Source organism: Schistocerca gregaria, chromosome 3, assembly GCF_023897955.1.
Source record: "Schistocerca gregaria isolate iqSchGreg1 chromosome 3, iqSchGreg1.2, whole genome shotgun sequence".
NCBI lineage: Eukaryota > Metazoa > Arthropoda > Insecta > Orthoptera > Acrididae > Schistocerca > Schistocerca gregaria.
In genome coordinates this window covers 894,546,213-894,572,124 of record NC_064922.1, presented here as the reverse complement: position 1 = coordinate 894,572,124, position 25,912 = coordinate 894,546,213, and the positions used below count along the sequence as shown (strand labels likewise).

Below are 25,912 nucleotides of genomic sequence, written 5' to 3'. Positions count from 1 at the left end.
TAAGGGAGAGGGTAAGGAGTCATTCCAATCCCGGGAGCGGAAAGACTTACCTTAGGGGGAAAAAAGGATAGGTATATACTCGTGCGCACGCACACACACACACACACACACACACACACACACACACACACACACACACATATCCATCCATACATACACAGACACAAGCAGACATATTTAAAGGCAAAGAGTAAGGGCAGAGATGTAAGTCGAGGCGGAAGTGTGGAGGCAAAGATGTTGAAAGACAGGTGAGGTATGAGTGGCGGCAACTTGAAATTAGCGGAGATTGAGGCCTGGTGCATAACGAGAAGAGAGGATATATTGAAGGGCAAGTTCCCATCTCCGGAGTTTGGATAGTTTGGTGTTGGTAGGAAGTATCCAGATAACTCGGACGGTGTAACACTGTGCCAAGATGTAGCAGCGGTTATGTTGAAAGCGTTAAAAATTTTGAGGTTATGGTTTGGAAGTAAATTACGTATTATTGAGTATAATTAGGCAGGATAAAATGTATGGTAGATTACGCTTTCAACATAACCACTGCTTTTCCGTAATCTACCATACATTTTATCCTGCCTAATTATACTCAATAATACGTTATTTACTTCCAAACTATAACCTAAAAATTTTTAACGCTTTCAACATAACCGCTGCTACATCTTGGCACAGTGTTACACCGTCCGAGTTATCTGGATACTTCCTACCAACACCAAACTATCCAAACTCCGGAGATGGGAACTTGCCCTTCAATATATCCTCTCTTCTCGTTATCCACCAGGACTCAATCTCCGCTAATTTCAAGTTGCCGCCACTCATACCTCACCTGTCTTTCAACAACGTCTTTGCCTCCACACTTCCGCCTCGACTTACATCTCTGCCCTTACTCTTTGCCTTTAAATATGTCTGCTTGTGTCTGTGTATGTGTGTGTGTGTGTGTGTGTGTGTGTGTGTGTGTGTGTGTGTGTGTGTGTGTGTGTGTGTGCGCGCGCGTGTGTGTGCGCGCGCGAGTATATACCTATCCTTTTTTCCCCCTAAGGTAAGTCTTTCCGCTCCCGGGATTGGAATGACTCCTTACCCTCTCCCTTAAAACCCACATCCTTTCATCTTTCCCTCTCCTTCCCTCTTTCCTGATGAAGCAACCGTTGGTTGCGAAAGCTTGAATTTTGTGTGTATGTTTGTGTTTGTTTATGTGTCTATCAACCTACCAGAGCTTTCATTTGGTAAGTCACACCATCTTTGTTTTTAGATACATATATATAATGTAATATCTTGTATAGGTACCTTTTATTAACCTGACACGTTCCACATCATCACGAAGTGTCATATTCATGATCTATGGAGCGAGTACTAATCTAATCTAATATAATCTAATCCCTAGTTTAAAAATATGATTTGCTTTCCCTCTGACTGCCAGCGTTCTACAGATAGTTAGTGAATGTGCCACACTCCATGTGTACAATTACACTGAAATAATTTGCAAATTATCCATATGATATCCAGTAAGTTCCCAAAAGCTTAAAATACTATTGAGATTTAAGTGCCCAGAGTCTGAAAGTAGCTGACATTGGACTAGAAAGGGGGCAGAAAATCTGCCATTGCTTTTTTGTAGAAACCATCACAGCATTTCTCTAAAGTGTTGTAGGAAAACCCAGAAAATCTAGATTAGCAGGGCTACATGAGGATCGAATGTCATAACCACTGTAGTATCTGAGTTGGTTTTTGTGACTCTGAATTTTTTTTCCCAAAAAAGGCCAAGATGTGTCATTTAAACAAGGTGAGATTTGGTGATCAGTTTATTAATACCCTGCTAACAATCTGATCCATAAAAGTGGTGCATTCCAGCAATATCACACACAGTGTGATTAGAATCCAGCAAACACACTACTCACAACTAGACACTGGAAAAAAAAGGTGCAAGGAAGAAAGTTTTAGTTTTAACAATGTAGGAGAAGACAAATTGCTATTTACCATAAAGTTAAGTAAGTTGCAGAGAGGCACAATTAAAAGGCACTTACACATAAGCTTTCAGCCACAGCCTTCATTGCAGTGAGAAAAACACTGACCATTCATTCACACAACCACATGACCACTAACTATAGCAGCTCAGGCCATAATATAAATATCATGTAGGATGGTAACAGCAATCTGGAGGGGGCAGGGATGTGGAAGGGAATAGCAGTATATGGGTGGGGCAGCATCGGGACGTTGTGGGGAAAAAGGAGGACAAAAAATAAGGGAGCACGGGAAGAAGGATGGGTGCACTGGCAGAGGCTGGCAGACAAAGATGGTGAGAGACAAGAATGGGGAGGAGATGGTAAGACAGAGGGGATGGAAACTGTTGGATGGATGGTGTGGGGATGGTATGTTACCATAGGTTGAGGCTGGGATGATTACAGGAGCTGAGAACGCGTTGTAAGGATAACTCCTATCTGTGCAGTTCAGAAAAGCTGTTGGTGGAGGGGAGGCTCCAGATGGCTCAGTGAGTGAAGCAGACATTTAAATTAAGGACGTTACATTCAGTTGCATGTTGTGCCACAGGATGGTCTACTTTGTTCTTGGCCACAGTACAGTGGCCGTTTTTCCTGGTGGACAGCTGGTTGATAGTCATACCAATATAAAAAAGCTGTGCAATGACAGCAACAGAGCTGGTAAATGACATGGCTGCTTTCACAGGTGGCCCGGCCCCTGATGGAGTAGGGTAAACCTGTGCCAGGACTGGAATAGGTATTGTTGGATGGGTAGATTGTGCAGTTCTTGCTACTGGGTCTTCCACAGGAATATGATCCTTGTGGCCAGGAGTTGGGATTGGGAGTGGCATAGGGATGGACTATGAGGTTGTGGGCGATAGAAAACCACTTTAGGATGGTGGGAAGGATCTTGTTTAAGATATCACTCTTTTTAGGGCATGAGGACAGGTAATAAAACCTCTCGCAAAGGCTGTGGTTTAGTTGTTCCAGTCTGAGTTGGTACTGGGTGACAAAGAGGGCACTTCTTTGTAACTGGTTCTTGGGGATGTGACAGGAAATGGCATGGGAGATACGTTTATGGACTAGGTCTGGCGAATAGTCCTTATCTCTGAAGGCCTTGGTGCGATCCTCAGCATACTGGACAAGGGAGTTCCTGTCACTCCAGTTACGCTGACCTTGGGTAGCCAAGCTATATGGGAGGGACTTCTCGGTGTGAAAAGGATGACAGCTGTCAATATGCAGGTACTGTTGGTAGTTGCTGAGTTTAAGGTGGGCAGAGTTGCAGATGGAGCCATCAGATAGGAGGAGATCAATGTCTAGGAAGGTGGCACACTGGGATGAGGAGGACCACATAAAGCAGATGGGAGAGATGTTGAGAATGTCAAGGAATGAGGATAGGGTGTTTTGGCCCTGAGGCCCGATAATGAAGATATCATCAGTGGACCTGAACCTGTTGTATCTTTCGTAATTGTCAAATTACCTAGAAAATGTGCTTCTTGGATCACTAGACAACAGTTCAAGCAAATCATATTAATGAGGTTTTATTACAATACGATAACTGACAATTCTTATCTTTGAGAAATATATAGAGACGTTGCAAGCATAGGGCAACATGCCATATAATCAATATCCTTCAGCATAACAATTATAATACAAGTGTAGTAATACAGTGGATGCTTCCATCCAGATTGCTGGTCTTGACATTCCTGTAGAACTGGGTGCGAACAGTCGAGACCGGCGCCTATGTTCTCTTCATGTAGAGGGTGCTGCATACTGGAGAGGGGTCGGTCAGAGTGCAATTGGCTGACATCGTCTTCAGAGCCCTCTCTGCTCTGATGTTCCCAACTGGCATACCGGCACTTGATTTTATGCCAGAACATTCTTTCCCTCCCAAAGCAACGGACTGTCATTGTATATGGAGCATGAGAATGGGAGGGAATCAGGATCGTGGACACTGTGCTGGGCTGAAAGCTGTGGCTGCAGGGGACATCAGGCTTCCTGTCAAACCCCGCCATCTGGCTTTCACTCTGGCAGAAACCGTCTCCCAGAAAACGACAAGAAGGGTACGTGTCCACCTCCTGAGGCCCATAGCAACATGTAGAAGATGTCAGCTGCTGCGGAGTGGGCTGGTCCAGCTCCATCAGTAGAATGAGAGGAGGCAGAGAAGGGGAAGGCTCCGCCCCAATGAGGTCCTCCCGCGGTGTCGTGATGAATCTGGGGGGAAGAGAGACAGAAAGAACACTGTGCACATGACAGTGGCGAATTTGATTGTGATGTTGGCACTGCAATCCGTGTGGGCCTGAAATGAGGTACAGGCATGCGCCAAGTCCGCGAAGGATCTCGCCTCTCGTCCAGTGTCTGCTGCCGCTAAAACCCTGACAAACACAGCATCATGTGGTGTGAAGCGATACTTGTGGCCTGCCTTTGGCGCCAGTTGCTGAGGAGGGTGATGGAGTAGGTGGACCAGTGTCCAATGGCAGCGGCTGTGAAGCAATTCCGCCAGCAATGGTCCATCGCGTGGTTGCCAATGATAGGAGCAGAAAACAGTTGTAACGCTTGATTCCTGGTGTGTGCAGTGCAAAGTTTGGCCATATGCTGCTAGAAGGTTCTGACAAAATGGTCCACTTCGTCGTTTGACTGTGGATGGAACGGTGCACTAGTTAGGTGCTGTATGCCATTGCGTTCACAGAATGTTTCAAATTCATCTGACGTGATCTGAGGGGCCGTTGTCCGAACTTATGACTTCAGGCAAACTCTCGAGGCAAAAAAATAGAAGACACTTGTGCTATGTGATGTTGTCGAGTTCATTGGCACAGCAGAAGGAAACCTGCTCTATGAGTCAACCACGACCAACCAACAAACATTATAAAAAGGTCCTGCAAGTTCTATGTGCACATGTTGCCATGTTGATTGCAATTTAGGCCAAGCAGAAATTTTTTGTGATGGAGTGGACTGATTTTCTGTGTATGCATGACACTGTGATGTCATCTGTTCTATTTGGGTGTCCATACACTGCCAAGTACAGTGTCGACATGCAAACGGTTTCAAACTAACAATCCCGCAGTGTCCTTGGTGATGTAACCGCAACTCTTCTTTTTGCAAAGCTTTGGGGATCAACACATATGACTGTCCACTGTCATTTTGAATAAGAATCACATCTTGCTGTATAATGAGGCTATGCCGATGTGCAAAGTATCAGCACACTGCAGAGTCCTTATGCTTTGCAATGAGTGAGGCCAAGATGTGCAAATGTATTTTAACAAAATGTTCAAATTGGAATCAGATTCCATGGCCTGTGCACTTTTCCTATAGTTAAGAGGAAAGGATTGAAGCAATTCAGAATCCCAAGCATCAATGTGACAACAAGATGTAGCAGAAGCATCAAAGTCTGTATCAAGGCCCATCGGAAGACGCAAAACCTCGTCCGCAAAACCATGTTGAGCTGTCGGATGATACGCCATCTCGTACTGGTACTGAGACAACAACAAAGCCCATCATTGCAATTTTTGGCCAGTTCATACAGGAACCGGTTTCGTTGGATGAAACAAGGGCTGCAGTGGCTAGTGATTTGTGACTAAGTAGAATTTTCTGCCATATGAATAGTGGTGGAATGCCTCTTTCTCTATTTGTGACTAGTTACACTGAGCTTTGGCCAACACTTGTGATGCAAAAGCAATAAGTCTGTCGTTATCACCAAATAGGCATGAAAGTACTGCACCGATTCCATAAGAGAAAGCATCAACTTGCAACACAACTGGTTTGTCAGTATCAAAGTGAACCACAGATCATGGAGCAATGCATCTTTACGTTTTTGAAAAGCTTCTTGGCACTCATCTGTCCAAACACAGGGGACGTTCTTGCGATGCAATGGAGCTGCGGTTTGTGCAGCATTTGGTATGAACTGAATATAATAGTTTATTTTCCCTATGACTGACCGTAATTCTGTGACATTGCAAGGACCTGGCAGGCCCCGTAACAAATGTGACTGAAGGGGATGTACACCTTGACTATGAAATGACCAAGATACTGCAACTCAGGTTTTAAAAAAAAATCACACTTGCCCAATCGACACTTTAGTCTTGCAACGGATAACACATGAAGCGAAGCACGCTAATTTGCAATGTGTTCTTCAGATGTACGACCTGCTATGACAATATCATCCAAATAGTTTGAACAGTTTGGTATTTGAGTGGTCAATTGTTCCAAACACCATTGGAAAATGACGGGTGTTTGGCAAAAGGCAAACACAAATATTTAAACAAACCCAAATGAGTGTTGACAACACACACCTGAGATTCTTCATCTAGAGGTATCTGAAGATATGCCTTGTGCAAATCAGTTTTTGAAAAGTAACAACCAGCGTCTAATTTGTCCATAAAATTCTCTGGGCATGGCTTGGATAAGTATGATTCATAGCTTGTGGATTGACTGTAGACTTAAAGCCAACACAGAGGCGAATACGACCTCAAGGTTTGGGGAGCAAAACCAGATGACTTGCCCATTGACTAGCTCGTTTGGGCACAATAGCTCCGCTATCTTGCAATTCTTAAAGTTCACCCGTGACTTTGTCCTGCAAGGCAATGGGAACAGTTCTGGCCTGGAAAAATTTCGGCTGAGCATTGTTTTTCACAGTAATACGTGCAACAAAATTTTTAGCCTCCTCTAAACCTTCAAAAAAGAGTTCAGGGAATTCTTTCAGTACACTGTTTTCAGTACACTGTTTTTTGCATTGAATGCAGACACTGACAACACATTGTCCTGAATTTTAAAGCCTAACAAATCAAATGAATCCAGGCCAAATATGTTCTACAATCGCATGATCACACCACAGTGACAGTTACAGTTCATGTATTTGAGCAATAAATGGCAGGCAAAGTACATTTTCTGAGAACGGGAATGTCTTGCCCATTATAAGCTGTCAGGTGCATGCTAGTTTCGGACAGGCATGGGGAGCCTAATAGTTGATATGTGTAACAATTCAACAATGTAACAGAGGCATCTGTCACCAACTGAAAGTTCACATATTTTTCCCTAAAATAACTGTTCGCTTGCTAGTTTTGCTAATGTCTGCAGCAGGCTTTGAATACATGGCATTGACTACATAGGCTTTGTTACTAGATGTATATGAGTGGAGAGAATTCTTATGTTTTTTCTGTTGCAAACATATGGATTGTATGTGACCTTTCTTCCCAAGAGCGTAACATTGTGCTAGTCTGGCTGGGCAGTCTTGGTGTTTGTGCTGTCAATAGGGGATGACTTAATTCTGTTCGCCTTTTTAGAGAGCAGTTTATGCGGCATGGAGAACTGTCTACGCGCCTGCTGTTGCTGTCTAATGGACTGGTCATGAGGAAGCGGTGACTCGACCTTACAAATTTGTGGCTGCTCAAATTTTTCGGCTGACACTGCACCTGAATTGTACTGCTCCAGTATTTGCACTATGTGTTGAAATGATGGATCAGACTGCTTCAAAAACTTTTCTCTAAGTATGACATCAGTTGCATTGTACATGATCGCATCACGTAACATAACATCTGAATATAAAGAACCACAAAAAGCACATTTGAATTTGTATTTCCTCGTCATACCCTGCAAACTGGAATACTCTCTTTCAAATTCTAAAGCTGGCAGCGGTAAAATACAAGGAGCGATAGGCTATTTACAATTTGTACAGAAACCAGATGGCAGTTATAAGAGTCGAAGGGCATGAAAGGGAAGCAGCGGTTGGGAAGGGAGTGAGACACGGTTGTAGCCTGTCCCCGATGTTATTCAATATGTATGTTGAGCAAGCAGTAAAGGAAACAAAAGAAAAATTCGGAGTAGCTATTAAAGTCCATGAAGAAAAAATAAAAACGTTGAGGTTCGCCAATGACTTTGTAATTCTGTCAGAGACAGCAAAGGACTTGGAAGAGCAGTTGAAAGGAATGGACTGTGTCTTGAAAGGAGGATATAAGATGAACATCAACAAAAGCAAAACGAGGATAATGGAATGTAGTCGAATTAAGTCGGGAGATGCTGAGGGAATTAGATTAGGAAATGAGACACTTAAAGTAGTAAAGGAGTTTTGCTATTTGGGGAGCAATGTAACTGATGATGGTCGAAGTAGAGAGGATATAAAATGTAGACTGGCAATGCCAAAGAAAGTGTTTCTGAAGAAGAGAAATTTGTTAACATCGAGCATAGATTTAAGTGTCAGGAAGTCGTTTCTGAAAGTATTTGTATGGAGTGTAGCCATGTATCGCAGTGAAATGTGGACAATAAATAGTTTAGGCAAGAAGAGAATACAAGCTTTCGAAATGTGGTGCTACAGAAGAATGCTGAAGATTAGATGGGTAGATCACATAACTAATGAGGAGGAATTGAATAGAATTGAGGAGAAGAGGAGTTTGTGGCAAAACTTGACAAGAAGAAGAGACTGGTTGGTAGGACATGTTCTGAGGCATCAAGGGATCACAAATTTAGCATTGGAGGGCAGCATGGAGGGTAAAAATCGTATAGAGAGCCCAAGAGATGAATACACTAAGCAGATTCAGAAGGATGTAGGTTGCAGTAAGTACTGGGAGATGAAGAAGCTTGCACAGGATAGAGTAGCGTGGAGAGCTGCATCAAACCAGTCTCAGGACTGAAGACAACTACAACAACCACCCTGCAAATCTATTACCCCCTCGTGATAAGTTTTTTCTGTCCCTTTCTTGCAGTGGACGAATTGGTACCTAGCTGCTACCACATTGTTTGTCATAATAGTTAGTTAGCGAATATACGACCTGATCATAGGAAAGTTCATCAGAGCAGCATTAGGAAATAATTTCTGAATGAAGCAAAACACATCACATCCTACCAAGGGCAAAAAGTAAGGGAGTTCCGCTGTACCTGTTATGTTGTGGGCAATTATGTGCACTTCAAACTGTTGCAAGCACTCGAACCATTCCTCTTTTTCGTTGTTATTGTTGTTGTTCTTGTGGTCTTCAGTCCTGAAACTGGTTTGATGCAGCTCTCCATGCTACTCTATCCTGTGCAAGCTTCTTCATCTCCCAGTACCTACTGCAACCTACATCCTTCTGAATCTGTTTAGTGTAGTCATCTCTTGGTCTCCCTCTACGATTTTTACCCTCCACGCTGCCCTCCAATACTAAATTGGTGATCCCTTGATGCCTCAGAACATGTCCTACCAACCGATCCCTTCTTCTGGTCAAGTTGTGCCACAAACTTCTCTTCTCCCCAATCCGATTCAATACTTCTTCATTAGTTATGTGATCTACCCATCTAATCTTCAGCATTCTTCTGTAGCACCACATTTCGAAAGCTTCTATTCTCTTCTTGTCCAAACTATTTATCGTCCATGATACACTCCATACAAATACTTTCAGAAATGACTTCCTGACACTTAAATCTATACTCGATGTTAACAAACTTCTCTTCTTCAGAAACGCTTTCCTTGCCATTGCCAGTCTACATTTTACATCCTCTCTACTTCGACCATCATCAGTTATTTTGCTCCCCAAATAGCAAAACTCCTTTACTACTTTAAGTGTCTCACTTCCTAATCAAATTCCCTCAGCATCACCTGACTTAATTCGACTACATTCCATTATCCTCGTTTTGCTTTTGTTGATGTTCATCTTATATACTCCTCTCAAGACACTGTCCATTCCATTCAACTGCTCTTCCAAGTCCTTTGCTGTCTCTGACAGAATTACGATGTCATCGGCGAACCTCAAAGTTTTTATTTCTTCTCCATGGATTTTAATACCTACTTCGAACTTTTCTTTTGTTTCCTTCACTGCTTGCTCAATATACAGATTGAATAACATCGGGGATAGACTACAGCCCTGTCTCACTCCCTTCCCAACCACTGCTTCCCTTTCATATCCCTCGACTCTTGTAACTGCCATCTGGTTTCTGTACAAATTGTAAATAGCCTTTCGCTCCCTGTATTTTACCCCTGCCACCTTCAGAGTTTGAAAGAGAGTATTCCAGTCAACATTGTCCAAAGCTTTCTCTAAGTCTACAAATGCTAGAAGCGTAGGTTTGCCCTTCCTTAATCTAGCTTCTAAGATAAGTCGTAGGGTCAGTATTGCCTCACGTGTTCCAACATTTCTACGGAATCCAAACTGATCTTAGTATTTTGCAGCTGTGACTTATGAAACTGATAGTTTGGTAATTTTCACATCTGTGAACACCTGCTTTCTTTGGGATTGGAATTATTATATTCTTCTTGAAGTCTGAGGGTATTTCGCCTGTCTCATACATCTTGCTCACCAGATGGTAGAGTTTTGTCAGGACTGGCTCTCCCAAGGCCGTCAGTAGTGCCAATGGAATGTTGTCTACTCCAGGGGCCTTGTTTTGACTCAGGTCTTTCAGTGCTCTGTCAAACTCTTCACGCAGTATCGTATCTCCCATTTCATCTTCATCTACATCCTCTTCCATTTCCATGATATTGTCCTTAAGTACATCGTCCTTGTATAGACCCTCTATATACGTCCACCTTTCTGCTTTCCCTTCTTTGGTTACAACTGGGTTTCCATCTGAGCTCTTAATATTCATACAAGTGGTCCTCTTTTCTCCAAAGGTCTCTTTAATTTTCCTGTAGGCAGTATCTATCTTACCCCTAATAAGATAAGCTTCTACATCCTTACATTTGTCCTCTAGCCATCCCTGCTTAGCCATTTTGCACTTCCTGTCGATCTCATTTTTGAGACGTTTATATTCCTTTTTGCCTGCTTCATTTACTGCATTTTTATATTTTCTCCTTTCATCAATTACATTCAATATTTCTTCTGTTACCCAAGGATTTCTACTAGCCCACGTCTTTTTACCTACTTGATCCTCTGCTGCCTTCACTACTTCATGCCTCAAAGCTACCCATTCTTCTTCTATTGTATTTCTTTCCCCCATTCCTTTCAATTGCTCCCTTATGCTCTCCTTGAAACTCCGTACAACCTCTGATTCTTTTAGTTTATCCAGATCCCATCTCTTTAAATTCCCACCTTTTTGCAATTTCTTCAGTTTTAACCTACAGGTCATAACCAACAGATTGTGGTCAGAGTCCACATCTGCCCCTGGAAATGTCTTACAATTTAAAACCTGGTTCCTAAATCTCTGTCGTACCATTATATAATCTATCTGAAACCTGTCAGTATCTCCAGGCTTCTTCCATGTATACAGCCTTCTTTTATGATTCTTGAACCAAGTCTTACCTATGATTAATTTGTGCTCTGTGCAAAATTCTACCAGGCGGCTTCCTCTTTCATTTCTTTGCCCCATTCCATATTCACCTACTACGTTTCCTTCTCTCCCTTTTCCTACTACCGAATTCCAGTCACCCATGACTATTAAATTTTCGTCACTCTTCACTATCTGAATAATCTCTTTTATTTGATCATACATTTCTTCAATTTCTTCGTCATCTGCAGAGCTAGTTGGCATATAAACTTGTACAACTGTAGTAGGTGTGGGCTTCGTATCTATCTTGGCCACAATAATGCGTTCCCTATGTTGTTTGTAGTAGCTTACCCGCATTCCTATTTTCCTATTCATTATTAAACCTACTCCTGCTTTACCCCTATTTGATTTTGTGTTTATAACCCTGTAGTCACCTGACCAGAAGTCTTATTCCTCCTGCCACCGAACTTCACTAATTCCCACTATATCTAACTTTAACCTATCCATTTCCCTTTTTAAATTTTCTAACCTACCTGCCCGATTAAGGGATCCGACATTCCACACTCCGACCCGTAGAACGCGTTTTCTTTCTCCTGATAACGACATCCTCTTGAGTAGTCCCCGCCCGGAGATCCGAATGGGGGACTATTTTACCTCCGGAATATTTTACCCAAGAGGATGCCATCATCATTTAATCATACAGTAAAGCTGCATGCCCTCGGGAAAAATTACGGCTGTGGTTTCCCCTTGCTTTCAGCCGTTCGCAGCACCAGCACAGCAAGGCTGTTTTGGTTATTGTTACAAGGCCAGATCAGTCAATCATCCAGACTGTTGCCCCTGCAAATACTGAAAAGGCTACTGCCCCTCTTCAGGAACCACATGTTTGTCTGGCCTCTCAACAGATACCCCTCCGTTGTGGTTGCACCTATGGTACGGCTATCTGTATCGCTGAGGCACGCAAGCCTCCCCACCAACGGCAAGGTCCATGATTCATGGGGGGGATTGCCACCATAATATTATGCCACCATAATATTATAAAAAGCAGACAAAACATGATTCTTGTCTACAATGCAGCATCCATCACTGTAGTGCAATACTGTTATAATAGCTACAGCCATCACCATAGTTGAATGGTTTAAAAACAGATAATATAAATGCAGTAATAACAGCAGACAATTTGATGGCTGATTCAATCTCGAGAGTGTACTCAATGTGCCAACAGGTGCAACACATACCTGCCTTGGCTAGTCTGCAGATTAAAAACACATTCCTTCATGTTGCTGGGAATCTGTACATTGATGTGAAATTCTCATAATTGAAATCATTGACAGCAGGAATTTGTGGAATGGGAAGTGCGGTGCTGTAAGTATTGCAGGCCACCATTATGACAGTTACGACAACCACCGTTCATTCACAGGCACGCATGCAGCAGGCAACACCTTCACTGAAGAATGGACTTCACGACCTCAACAGGCTCCAGCCACCTAACATTAACACCTTTGTGAATGGAGTAAGCTTCTGAGTGGGAAAGGACTTTGTAAATATGGTCTTATTTGTGTTCATGTCTAATTGCACCAAAATGTCTTGCTTATTCTATCTGGTAACCAATGAACTGTGCAATGATCTCTGGTCTTAGCTTTGGATTAATTTCGTGAATTTCGCTTGCCTTGCTAGTATATATACAATTTTGTGAACAATCACATAGCCTGTTTCTATTTGGTTATTAAAACTGCATAACTGTCGTACCTAGTCATTCCAATTTTTGCAATTTTTTGTTGTTAAATAACTTTGCTCTTATGATGCAAATGATGGAAATGGATCAATCCATAATTTCAAGTAGCAATTGCTTGGTACACCAATTTACATTCAGATTCACTTTGAAGTAATAGTATGTTTGCTGTCAGTAAAAAAATCCTACTTTCAGTCCATGGCTAACAACAACTGAAAACCACAATGAGGGTGCTCCACAGATATTTAATAGCCACACATTGTTATAATATGCAACAATATACTGAACTTGTTGCAGCTGTGTATTTCTTGAAGGATTACAATTGAGGAGAAACCATTAAACACTTTAAAAAACTTATAGTAGCTCTTCATATTATATACTGTGTAGCTAGATCTATATAACATTAGAAATTAATTAAATTAATGTAATGTTCCATCTTTATTGCTTTCAATAAGCAATCCAGAATAATATTACATCAGTTGGTGTTAGAAATTGACACACAGTCTTTGGAGAAAATCTGCTATCATTTGTTTTAAAACATACTTTGTTGTTCATCTACCTTGACCTTTTTTTGAATGGACAATTTCTGTTCCACATGAACTATCCTCAGATGTAATTGTGTTGGCTACAGCAGTAATCTGTCCACCTATTTGCAATATCTACACCTGCAACAGACACAATCAAGTCTGAGGCCATTAACTACAATCTGCCATTCAAAAATAAATAAAGCAATCTATGCAGACAACAAACTTGTTTCAATTAGTGTTATTTTGATCATAAACTTGTATGATTTTGTCATTTATTGGCAGAATTATTGAACACAAACACAAGTTTGAGGTACACCTCAAGATGTGTACTGCTTTGATGTGCATTTAGTCCAGTTAAAACACACATATAAACTATTACTGTGTTTATTTCAGCACTAGCTGCTGGAGGCAGTCAAGTGTGTGTGAGGTGTGCTTTGTTGTGTGAATGAATAAGTGAGTGTGTGGCTGCAGCTGGAAGCTACCGTGTCAAGTTTCTTTTAGTTTTTCCTGTCTGCGACTTAATGTGTCATCTTTCTGGAAAATAACAATTTATCTTTTCCTTATATTGGTAAACTAGTATTTGGTTATTTCTGAAACATATACACTGGTGTCCAAAATTAAAGCAACAAACTGTCCTGTGTCTAATTCATGATATAATCATACAAACTGTCATCATATGTCATTACTATCATGCTCTGCACAGGAGACAACATTCCGATCAACGGACAGAAACGCGAGCAATGATGCAACAGCACCTATCAAGTGGGGTAGTGTTTTCAGGTTAGTTTCACATCCATAATTGCTATGTACACAGATACAGACAGTGCAGTATGACAGAGAAGTTGCTTACAGATTCTCTGCTGAGGAGGGCCATAGGAAGAATGGAAGCAAGAGTGTCGAAAACTGGTGTGGCCCGATGGTTTATTGCGGATCATTCTGTTTCTTGGATGTGGCGACAGTTTATAGAGACCGAAACTGTATCCTGGAGACCAGGACAGGGTGACCACATGTGACATCACAAAGAGTGGACCGTTATTTGTCTGTAAGGGTATGACAGTACCTTCTCACTACTGCATTGCAACTGGCATCTGGCCTTGCAGCATCCCCTGGACATGCTGCATTGAGGCAAATGGTGTACAGAAGGTTTCAGCGGAGTGGCCTTTATTGTTGGAGACCTGCTGCCTGTTTACATCTGGTATGTCTTCACAGAAGGGAAGATCTATAGTGGAGCTGCCAACATGCTTCCTGGCAGTAGAACAGTGGGCCAGTGCTCTTTTCACAGACGAGTTCTGATTTGGTCTGGAGTTGGATTCTCAACAGATTCACATATGATTTTGGGACCCAAACAATGTGGAAAAATGCCAATATCGAGGATACCTAATGGTGTGGGCAGGGATTCTGTCGACTACTTGAACACCTCTTCACGAAATTGTACCGCTGAATCGGCAAGATTTGACTGCTGTTAGGTACCGTGAGGAGACCTTGAGATCTCACGCATGGCTGTTGTGAGATGCTGTGGGCCCAGACTTTGTATTGATGGATGATAATGCTTGGCCTAATAGAGCATGGGTGGTTGATGTCTTTTTTGGGAACAGAAGACATTGCACACACAGGGTAGCCAGCTCACTCTCCCGATTTGAGCCCCATAGAGCATGTCTGGGATGCACTAGGGAGACAGGTTGCATCATGTTACTAACCATTAACCACTTTCTAAGACTTGTGAGCAGTTCTGCAGGAAGAACGGGCATTATTGCCTACACATGAGATTGATGACATCACTCACAGCATGTCCCCTTGTTGTCAGGCCTGTATTCGTGCCAGAGATGATCACACCCCATACTGAGCACATTACCAAGTTGTCAGAATGTGCGTGCAAATCCATTAAGTTGGAAAAAAAAGAACATTTTTGTCTATCATTATGCATATTGCAACTGGTTACATTCTGTGTTCTTTGCATTGTTTCTACTTTACTATCACCTGTTTATACGGTTTTGTGGCAAAATAAATGCAACCTTGCAAAATTTCTATTTGTTGCTTTAATTTTGGACACCAGTGTATTATCAGCATGATAGCATTAACTGATACCCTAATAGTAATGCTGTTGACTGAGCTGTTGTCTGTGACTGTGAGTACAATGGTACTGAAGCCACATCCTGATTTGTCAAGTTGTGCAGAAAGTGACCACCTTCACACTCTTTCTCCTAATGATAGCCTGATTAGTTAACTAGTCATGCCGTGTTGGAAATATGGTGTCATTCCATTGTATAAACAATTGGTACAAGAATAAAACAATCTGAAAAACTGTTTTTAACAATCTTAATATATTTATAAATTAAACATTCAATGGAATGTACATACAACAGTCTTTGGTATAATCTTTGTTTTCTTCTTGATTACAGTTTCAAAAAATACCCTCAAGATCTCGAGGGGGTGGTGGGGATAATTGAAGGGGGAACTTTGGGCTCTGTATCAGAAGTTCTTGTGGATGAGGAGAGGTTGCTGCACTTGATGACGACGATGAATTTCCCTGAAAGTAGAAAACAAACAATAACTCCTCTGGCAACTCTAGTGACTGCTATGTTTATTAAACAAAAAAAAGCAATAAAAAGGTAGCAAACAGAATGATTGGTATTCCCTTTCTTACATAATTATGTTACTTACATTTCTTTTAAGTAACATAATTAAAGTAGTTATAAAATATTTTCATAAAGAAATACAAATAAAAGGGATAACAATTACATTAAGATGACATATTTCTTTGTTTTAAAGCAACTTTTTAAAAAAAGCTGCATGGCATTGCAACTGTGGAGAACAGCTGCCATGCAAAAGAAGTACTGAATGTTTGACAAATGTTTACATTTCACGAATAAATTTTCAATTACATTAACAGAAATAAAGAGCAGATATGAAAAGCTATATGATGAACTTGCATCTATTGAAATATAATATAGGATTAGCAAGCGGTAGCAGAACACACACATAAAAGACTGTTGTGACTGGCAGGCTTTCGGGGCCAGTGGGTTCTTTAGTTAGAAGGGTTGAAGGGGAAGGAAGTTCACTTCAACCCTTCTGCCAGGAGGAGGAGCCACTGGTTCCGAAAGCTTGCCAATCATAACAGTCTTTTTGTGGGTGTTCTGTCACCGTTTGATGAGTAGGTTGTTTAACGATCCAATAAATTTTTTTTTGGTCAATAATTGACTGTTTTTGCTGAAATATAAGACAGAGACAACATAACAAGATGATGGCTGAGAACTACCAATTTGTCTTCAGTTACCTCAATAGCAATTGTAAACTATTCTCCTTACATAATTGTCTTCCCAGGAGAGGGTACATATAAACTTTACGACTTACCTGAGGATCATTTAATGATAGAGGTGCTGGCATTCTGCCCCATCTGCACACGTAGCAATGAGGGGGATCCTTCATACAGTCTGAATGGTAGGCATGACCACACCTGCAACATAACAATATAAGAAACTAACAACTAAATTTTTAAACTGCATCACTGAACTTTCCATTAATCAAGCCATATGTAGTATAGCACTGACTCAGAAAATATTGAAATATATGTTCTTTCTCTCTCCATCACCTTTGCTTCTTCAGGCAAGTTGTGACCTATCTTAACACAGGTTCTAAGTGGCTTGCTACTCTACCCAGCACTCAGTGGCTATTTCTTCTTTTGTGGCACAAAGAAGAAACCCAAGGATCCAAAACTTAACAGAACTACCTTTACCTATTATGTATGTATCTAATTGCCATACTGGACACTGCACATTCTCAATACAAGCATGCATCTTTCTTTGTAAATTTATGAATTTCCAAAAGGAATTGTCATTTTCATATGCGTAAAAGACATTGCAATACAATTAAAAACACCAACTTGGTGCAGAAGTTTGCCACAAATCTTCAGATACTGCAACACTTTAACTGAATTTTAATAGTGAGATGCAATATCACTTTCCAAAAGTACAGCTGTCTTAGAAAGTTTACATCACACTTGAAACATTACAAAAACACTTAACACATGATGAGCTTTATACAGCACTTTCTTAGACTCAATGTGAGTTATGGATTGTTGGTGGAGATAGAGAAGTATAACATATTCAAGAGACGATTTACATTTTTTTAAGAGAGTAGCTATATCTGATCAAGAGAATGATTATTTACATTTTCATGATAACGATAGACCAGAAAACAAAATGAACACTCTCCCACACATTATACTTATCTTTTTCTGCAGACAGCCAACAAAGCACACCAAGACTTTAAAATATTACATTAAAATTTGTGATTATTGAAATTAAATATTTTTGAATTTGCATTTTTGCCTGATGATGATGTCACAGCTTCAAATATGTCACAGTAATAATATAATTTCAGCAGTCTTGGTTGAATAACGACCAATATAGATACCAATAATCATGATTTATAAATTTGTTTAATTTAAATGCTACATACACCATCACTGAAATCATTCATGCAACAGTTATTCATTCTGCACAAGGGCGCATGCACACTCCAGAAAAGTGTGAACTCAATTACCTGAAAAGAACTACAGATTCATTATCCCGAAGATGTGTAATCATCTGGCGACACATGCTGCAGGTGGAGAGGCGTGGTGTCATGCCCCTGTTGGCTGCTGCCAGATGCTTGGCGAGCTGCTGGTGTAAGTCTGAGCTCAACAGGCGAGATGTCGCCTGAAGCAGTGTCTCCTCGTAGCACGAGTTGCTGAGCATGCCTGCATCATAAGTGATTTGCAAGTAAGTGACAATACAAAGAGAGAAACAGGGCCTTTTTACCCCAATGTGAGATTTACTCTAAAATATTTTACATCAGACCAATAGCTGAAGTTCAGTAAATTGTCCATTTTCTTAGTGAAAGAATTTCACTGTAAACTTCAACGTCTGCCATATCATGATACCTGTCTGTCCAAGAGTTCTCATGTGCCTTAAGTATGTAACTCCATAAAAAAGTAATTGCTACCATAACTCAGAAGTAGTAGCAGTAGTAGTAGTAGAGGGGGGGGGGGGGGGCAGTGACCTCTGAAGGAGGAGAGGACTGTGTGCAAAAGCTAAGCAATTTCCAGACTTCTCTACTTTCCTATCCACTGCTCAATAGCTCATGTAGGTGATGTATCATCGTATTTCCATTATCATAATTATATTGTTATCTTTCTCATTATCAGTACCTTTAACACTACTGGAACAGTACTTCTGGTTTGAAGTGCACTAATGTTATTTGGTAGTGATGAAGCAGTTAGGGTGTATACATGGAAAAAATTTAAAAAAAAAATAAAAACCCAATTTCCCAGGTGAAAATATATTTTTTCCATGTTAAGTGATCATATACTTCTCTCCAAGCTGTAAAATTTGTCAATCCTTTTAATGGTAGAAAGTTTTATACACAAATGTAGAATTTTCTGGCACTTCAGGAAAAGGTCTTCCATGTATGGCAACATGTACACTGCACATTTTCGTATTGTGGAAGTATAAATACGAACTCCACCAAATACAGAAGAGTAGCTGCAGAAACACCATTATCGAGACTGCACTACATGATGCGTTTCTGGACATAGTTTGAAAACTTGGCGTACCCATACAGAACTATGGAACGAAGTATTGCCTCAGTAGTAAAACATTAACAACACAGGAAGAAAGTGGTATAAGGAGCTAAAAAATATAGCAGATGGACATGACTGGCTAAGCACAAGAATAAAAAAAAGGAGAAGCCAGTCACTCTACAACACACTACAATGTCCAGCCAAAAATTTTAGGCCAGAGTCCAAACACATCACAAAACTTTAATACCTTAGTCACACTCGTCTCGACATTGGCTAAAATAGATGGCAGATCCCTACCAATATTTGCTTCTGCCCTTGCATCACAATATAAAATGCACTCCATTAAAATATGGCAGATAGAGATGTGCACGCCACAAGCATCATAAAACAGGGGATCCTCTTGCCACAGTATAAAGCTGTGTGTGAGATGGCAGTGCCCAATTCTAAGACACGTGAAGTCCCTTCATCCCACCTGAGAAACTGGCAGGAGGTACACCATGGCCGGGTTGTTGACTTCACCAAATGCAGTTTATTGGCCGTCACTGCCAGCCATTCCTCATCTGACAACTGCATGCACTTCCTGTGTAGTGCAGAAACAACAGCCTGCAAGGGAACAGGACACTGTGCCATGTCCTGTCCTTTGCAGGCCTCCTTGGCAGGCCGATCAGCCTGTTCACTTCCTCATATCCCTACATGACCTGGCACCCAGCAGAATGACACCTGCTTACCCTGCCATTGGAGCAAGTACAGTTGGTCATATATCAGCCAGACCAACTCCTCAGCTGGGTACAGATTCTGTAAAATTTGTAAGGCAATAAGGGAACCTGAGCAAATGAGAAACAGTTTGCTCCAAATACGATGCACCTGTTCCAGTGCTTTCAGGTTCATGTGAAGCTCTGCAGAGAAAATGGTATACCCATCACGAAGGCAAAACCTGGTGACACGGGCAGAGAACACTACAGAGCAGCCAAGGGAATTCCCTTGTTTGGAGCCATCAGTGTACACTATTGTGAAACTGCGATACATATCTAAAATCTTAAAGAACAGAGATTGAAATGTAAAATCTGACATATGATCTTTCTTAAAATTCGTCAAGTCTAAAATAAGTCTGGGCTTCTGGAGAAGCCAATGTGGAAACCTGCTCCCACTGCGATGTAAAACATGAAGACCATCCACACCTATCTCTAGCAGGCAAGCCTGTGCACAAATCCCATATGGCCTCATTGCCTGTCGTCGGTTCCAAAAAAGCCTTTCCAGGGAGATGCTGCCGTGAAGTGGTGCTTCACCGGCCTCTGCACGGAGGCTTGGTATGGGGCTTGTTCTGAACGCCCCAGTGGCCAACCGAATCCCGTCATGGTGCACCATGTCCAATATCCTTCAATAAGAGTGTCTCGCAGACTCATACACCGTGCACCCACAATCAAGCCAAGATCGCACATATGCCCTGTAAAACTGGAGGAGACAAGTCCTGTCTGCTCCTCGTGTATTGTGGCTAAGACATTTTAAAATACTTAAAGCATTAAGTGACCATTTTTTCAGGTCCGTAAGATGTGGTAACCACGTAAGCTTAGAGTCAAATATGAGACCCAGAAACCTCAATGTGTCTTTAAAAGTAAGGAGAGTGTCCCTCATCTCCAACTCAGGAAAGTTTAAAATGGAACGAGAATAGTTAAAAAGAACACACACAGATTTCTCGGAGGAAATGATGTGCTTCTGCCAGCCAGTCATAGCTCATGTCCCATGATCACACCAGCTAATTACATCAGATATGCAGAGTATAGGACATGTCATGTAGCCATCACTATTAACACTAAGCCGTCCAGCAACACAACAGTGGTGTCATCTGCATAGTATCGCTCTGTGGCCGGCGACACCACTGTGGTGTCTTGAGCATAGTATCGTGCAGTGGCCAGCGACAGCACTTTAGCATTCTGTTGGTGTTTTGTTTAGGTAACAAAAAGTTACACACGTCAAAAAGTACGTGCCTTTTCATCACGGCAGATGAAAGAGGCGATACAACTATTTACGATGAATATGCGGACATCTTGTCTGATGTTGGACGAGTAAGTTAATGGGTTTTAAGTCTTTCCTTCTGATCCCATCCAGTTAAGTCTCCCCTGACGACAGGTCCTGTGTGACTTTCCTGAACTCTATCCCTTTTGCTAAGCCTCACCAGTTGTTTTCCTTTGCCCCTCTTCCTTCCCCTTCAACCTTTCTGCCAGAAGAAGGAGCCCATGGCACTGAAGGCTTGCATACTTAATACTTTTTTATGTGCATTCTCCTGCTGCCTCTTGGTGAGTAGACTTGTTACATTTCCAATTGCATTATATTTTGAAAAATTGATTATTTTCATTGATATAATAGTTAAAATTAACATACATACAGTATAGCTACAAGAAAAGCTAAGCTTTCACATATATTATTGGTCTTTTCTAGCATGTGTTACCATTTAAGATATATTCCACACAAATGTGATAGTCAAATTCTAAATAATAACGTAAATGGCTGGTTAACTGGACTCTAAATTTTTGTAAGTGGCTGGTCCTCAAAGTGTTAAAAAGAAAATTTCCTTTGAAAGTCATGCTTCTCACACCGCCATTCGCAATATTTTCCCACATCCTGTTAGAAGTGTAAACAGTTGTGACATCATGCTCATTGAAAGCACTTTATTTTTACATAGCGTCATAGTCTTCATCCTAAGGCCTTTGACACACATTGTCGTTGGCAGACACTTGTGTGCGCACATTGTTTTATTGTTGCAAATGGCGCATTTTCTTTCCAACTGAATTTTTATTTTTGTGTTGTTCTCTCTTTTACTGTTGCAGTGTTATTCTGCAATAGTGAGAAACTGTTCACAGAGTCCTTACAAGTCAAAATTACAAAAATTTAACTGGAAACTAAAACAATGAGAAATTCCTAAGTTTTCCCCAGATGAAAAAATTACTGTGTTTTTACCCAGATTTCCTAGTTGTCCCAGGGTGTAAACACATGGAAGACTGAAAGCACAGGTGAGATTGTGGCTCAATCAACAAAGTCTAACAATCTACAGTGATGGTATCAGGAAGCTGACCTCTCTTTTGTCACCAGGGTGACTATTTTGAGAAATAAGTACGTAGACATGAAGAAAAAAGACGGAGAAAGTTAACAACATTTTTTGTCTAAAAAACTTTATGAGTTTTCACATAAAAAACTTGGAGACATTGCTTTTCAGCATGCTCTCATATTTACAGCAATTATGCATGTACAGAAACACTTACGTAAGACAGATTATTACACAGAGCTGCATCAAATCACTCACTGGACAGGTAACTACAAGAACATCATATGTAAGTGATATGATGAATCATTATTGGTGGCAGGTGTAGGAACTGATGGTGAAGGGTGGGAGGCAGGTGCATGCATAGGGTAGTAGTAATTGGTACCGTCTGCTGCAGGTATTGTACGATTGAATATAACAATGAAAATAATCAATTATGGATAATGTAATATAAACATATAGATAAAAAAAAACCTACTCACCAAGCGGCGAAAAGGGAACACACACACACACACACACACACACACACACACACACACACACACACACACACAAGGATTCAACTTTTACAAGATTTTGGAGCCAGTGGTGGCTCCTCCTGACAGAAGTGTTGAAGGGGAAGGAAAAGGGGACAAGGAAAAGGACTGGAGAGGTTTGAGGAATGGAGTACAGTTTAGAAAAGTCACCCACAACTCAAGGTCAGGGGGGACTTACGATCTGGTAAAATTATTATTTACTACATAATGATAATTTCCTGCCGAGTAGGAGATAGTATAGCGTACATATAGCGTACAAGTAGGTGTGTTATTAGTAGGGCAGAAAAAATTCATAAAAAATGATAAAGCAAAAAATAATATGGAATTAGAGGTTTTAGGCAGGTAATGCAAAATCAATAATTTTTAGGGGTTACAGAGAAATTTTGTAATTTTTCCTTATGAAACTTTAGAAACTTGCGGATGGCAGTTTACAGATATTAATAATAATTAATAATTGTAATCTCCTCAAGGTGTAGGTTCACATATAATCTTAAACTGGAAGTTCATTTTCCATTACCAATTTCAAGGTGGTGATGAAAACTGCACTGAACTTAGTGCAATTAACATGGTATTTGGCAAAAAACACCAAATTTCACAACAAGCATCATCAAAATCACTGAATTTGGCAAAACAAACAACACCGACTTTAGCGAGAGACTTTGAATTTGGCATACACACACACTGAATTTGAAAATGCCACCGAATTTGGCGAAAACACACACACACACACACACACACACACACACACACACACACACACACACACACACACACAAATTTGGCAAAAGAAACCACACAATTTGGTAAATAAAATGAACACAATGTGGTGGAAAAAAGTATACCATGTTTGGCGAAAAAAATAACAACAAATTTGGCAAAAGTATTAACCAATTTGCAAAAGGAACACTGATTTTGGCAAAAAATATCACCGATTTTGGCCATAAAATAAAATGATTTTATTCTATTCCTAGTTATTGGTAAATAATATATCAATGCTAGTAACTTACATGTTTGCTGATATATCAGCTTGTGTTTACAATTATTTTGAAACTGAATGTATCTACTGTCTCTTTTTCCCTTTAAAGGGTGCACTATTTGTATATGAACAACTGTCGGCACATGTACTGCTCAATAACAGAGACATCAGAGAAATTATATAAATGACACCTGAAGTCACAGGGAACTTTACTTTATACCACACACATTTTACACTTTATACCACACACATTTTACACGCTGTGCACAGAAGAATTCATGTAAAAGGTTGTGTATCTGACAACGAATTTGGTCACTTTGTTCCTGCTGGGTCTACTATGATCATCATTTTGAACAATACAAAATATTTCTCAATTATTCCTATTCATAGTGTCAATTCTACAATAATTTTCAATTCAATCATTTACTAACCCATCATAAGTTCCCTTATGTCTCCAAACTTGCCACCAGCATATGCAGGATCCTGGAGAACAACTTGCAGCATAGCAGGCAATGAGACAAAGCTGCTCATAGCGGTCAACAGCTGTTGTGTGAGTTCCTGCAAAACTGTCAGAACAGTTCTGGTTATAACATTTCATGTGTAAACACCTGTACAACTCCACAAAACCTCACACCCCACAAATAACATTATTACAAACAAACCTCATATGTGAAACTTATGCACAGAAATCTAGATATGTGGCAGATTACTTGCATTAAGGAGGTATATAAAAGGCTGACAGCTGTTTGCAGACATAGTGCTCACTGTTTTCAGGGGGAAAGGAAAGTGATTTATGTGAATTGTCAAAATTAGGGGTCACCATCGGTCTTAGGGGCAAAGGAGGCCACATTTCTGAAATAGTATAGTCTGCGAGTTGTAAGAACATCATTGTATTGATGTATGGAGAATCAAGTGAAATTTGTGGCTGAATTGAGGATTTTTTTAGTAGGGGGTGGTGGGACACTGCATGTTATCATGTGGGAGAGTCATTATTAGATATAGAAGTAACTTTGGGTGTGTCCCATGGAAATATTTTGGGACTGTAGCTGTTCATGTTGTCTATAAGTGACTTAAGGGCAATATTGACAGTAACCTCACACATTTTGCAAGATACGCAGTTGTCTACGATGTGGTACTGTCTGAAAGAAGCTGCATAAATATTCAATCAGATCTTGATAAGATTCCAAAGTGACACAAAGAATGAAAACTTGGTTTAAATGTTCAGAAAGTAAAATTTTGCATGTCACAAAAGGAAGAAACATAGTATCCTATGACTATAATACCAATGAGTCACATTTGGAATCGGCCAACTCATACAAATATCAGTGTGTAACACTTTGTAGGAATATGAACTGGAATGAACACAAAGGCTCAGTCATGAGTAAAGCAGATGGTGAATTTTAGTTTATTGGTAGAATATATGGGAAACATAATCAGTCTCTACAAAGGAGATTGCTTACACATCACTTGTGCGACCCATGAAGTGTGTTGGACTAACAGTGAATATTGAATGTATACAGAGAAGAGCACCACGAATGGTCATAAGTTTGTTTAATCTGTGGGAGAGCGTCACAAAGATGCTGAAGAAATTGACCTGGCAGACTCCACAAGATAGATATAAACTATCACAAGAAAGACTACGTACTATGTTTGAAGAACCTGCTTTAAATGATAACTCTAGGAATATACTACAATCCCTACATATTGTTCACATATGAAGTGCGGGGAGAAAACTTGATTAATTACAGCATGCACAGAGGCATTTAAACAATCATTCTTCTCATGCTTTGATTATGAATGGAATGAGAAGAAACCATATAACTGGTACAATGGGCTGTACCATCTGTCATGCACTTGACAGTGGTTTGCAGAGTACAGATGTAGAGACCCACATGTCACTGATGTCCAGAAATAATATGAATTACAATAACAAATATATGGTGTATATACTCATGCTGACAACAGGGCTATAACAGAAAAAGTCTAATTTCCTAAATACACCAATAATTCCTCAATCTCAGCATCACCACCTATTGGGAGACAGAGTCCTGAGCTATCCATAAATTGAACACAGACTACTGTACCCTGTCTTCCCTGTGCACAGACTTCACCATTGTGATACTTGAGCATATGGAGTATGAGCTACAGGAGCTTCAACAGCTTCTGGACACCCTGACATATAAAAGTTTTCTAAATGACCTCTTCCTTACATCCAAACTGAGCTATAGAAAATCCTAAAAACCCCAGGCACATCATAAGTCCTCTGTAAAAACTCTTACCCCTCCGGATCTCTGATATTGTATAGCTACCACCTACCATTCAACTATACTATAATCTTCATGCAGCCATGTATCCTAAGTGGCTGCCCATTTCACTTGCTTGCTACAAGGCTCCTGTTGAGCACTGGAAAACAGTCTGATGTAC

General features: G+C 40.6%; 1 protein-coding gene across 2 annotated transcripts in view; it reads right to left on the bottom strand.

Moving 5' to 3' along the window:
- Positions 1 to 3,489: 3,489 nt before the first annotated feature.
- LOC126355142 (vacuolar protein sorting-associated protein 8 homolog) overlaps positions 3,490 to 25,912 on the bottom strand; it is a 204,863-nt gene continuing 182,440 nt past the window's right edge. The window contains exons 20-24 of one of the 2 annotated variants that reach the window (XM_050005330.1): positions 23,920 to 24,054; positions 17,922 to 18,117; positions 16,731 to 16,833; positions 15,738 to 15,906; positions 3,490 to 4,178 (exon numbers count right to left, since the gene is read on the bottom strand). In XM_050005330.1, coding sequence (XP_049861287.1) covers positions 15,781 to 15,906; positions 16,731 to 16,833; positions 17,922 to 18,117; positions 23,920 to 24,054 — 560 coding nt within the window. In that variant the 3' untranslated portion in view covers positions 3,490 to 4,178; positions 15,738 to 15,780. Of the gene's footprint in view, positions 4,179 to 13,268; positions 13,518 to 15,737; positions 15,907 to 16,730; positions 16,834 to 17,921; positions 18,118 to 23,919; positions 24,055 to 25,912 lie in introns of those variants that run through there. The other variant, XM_050005329.1, reaches the window with a different exon arrangement.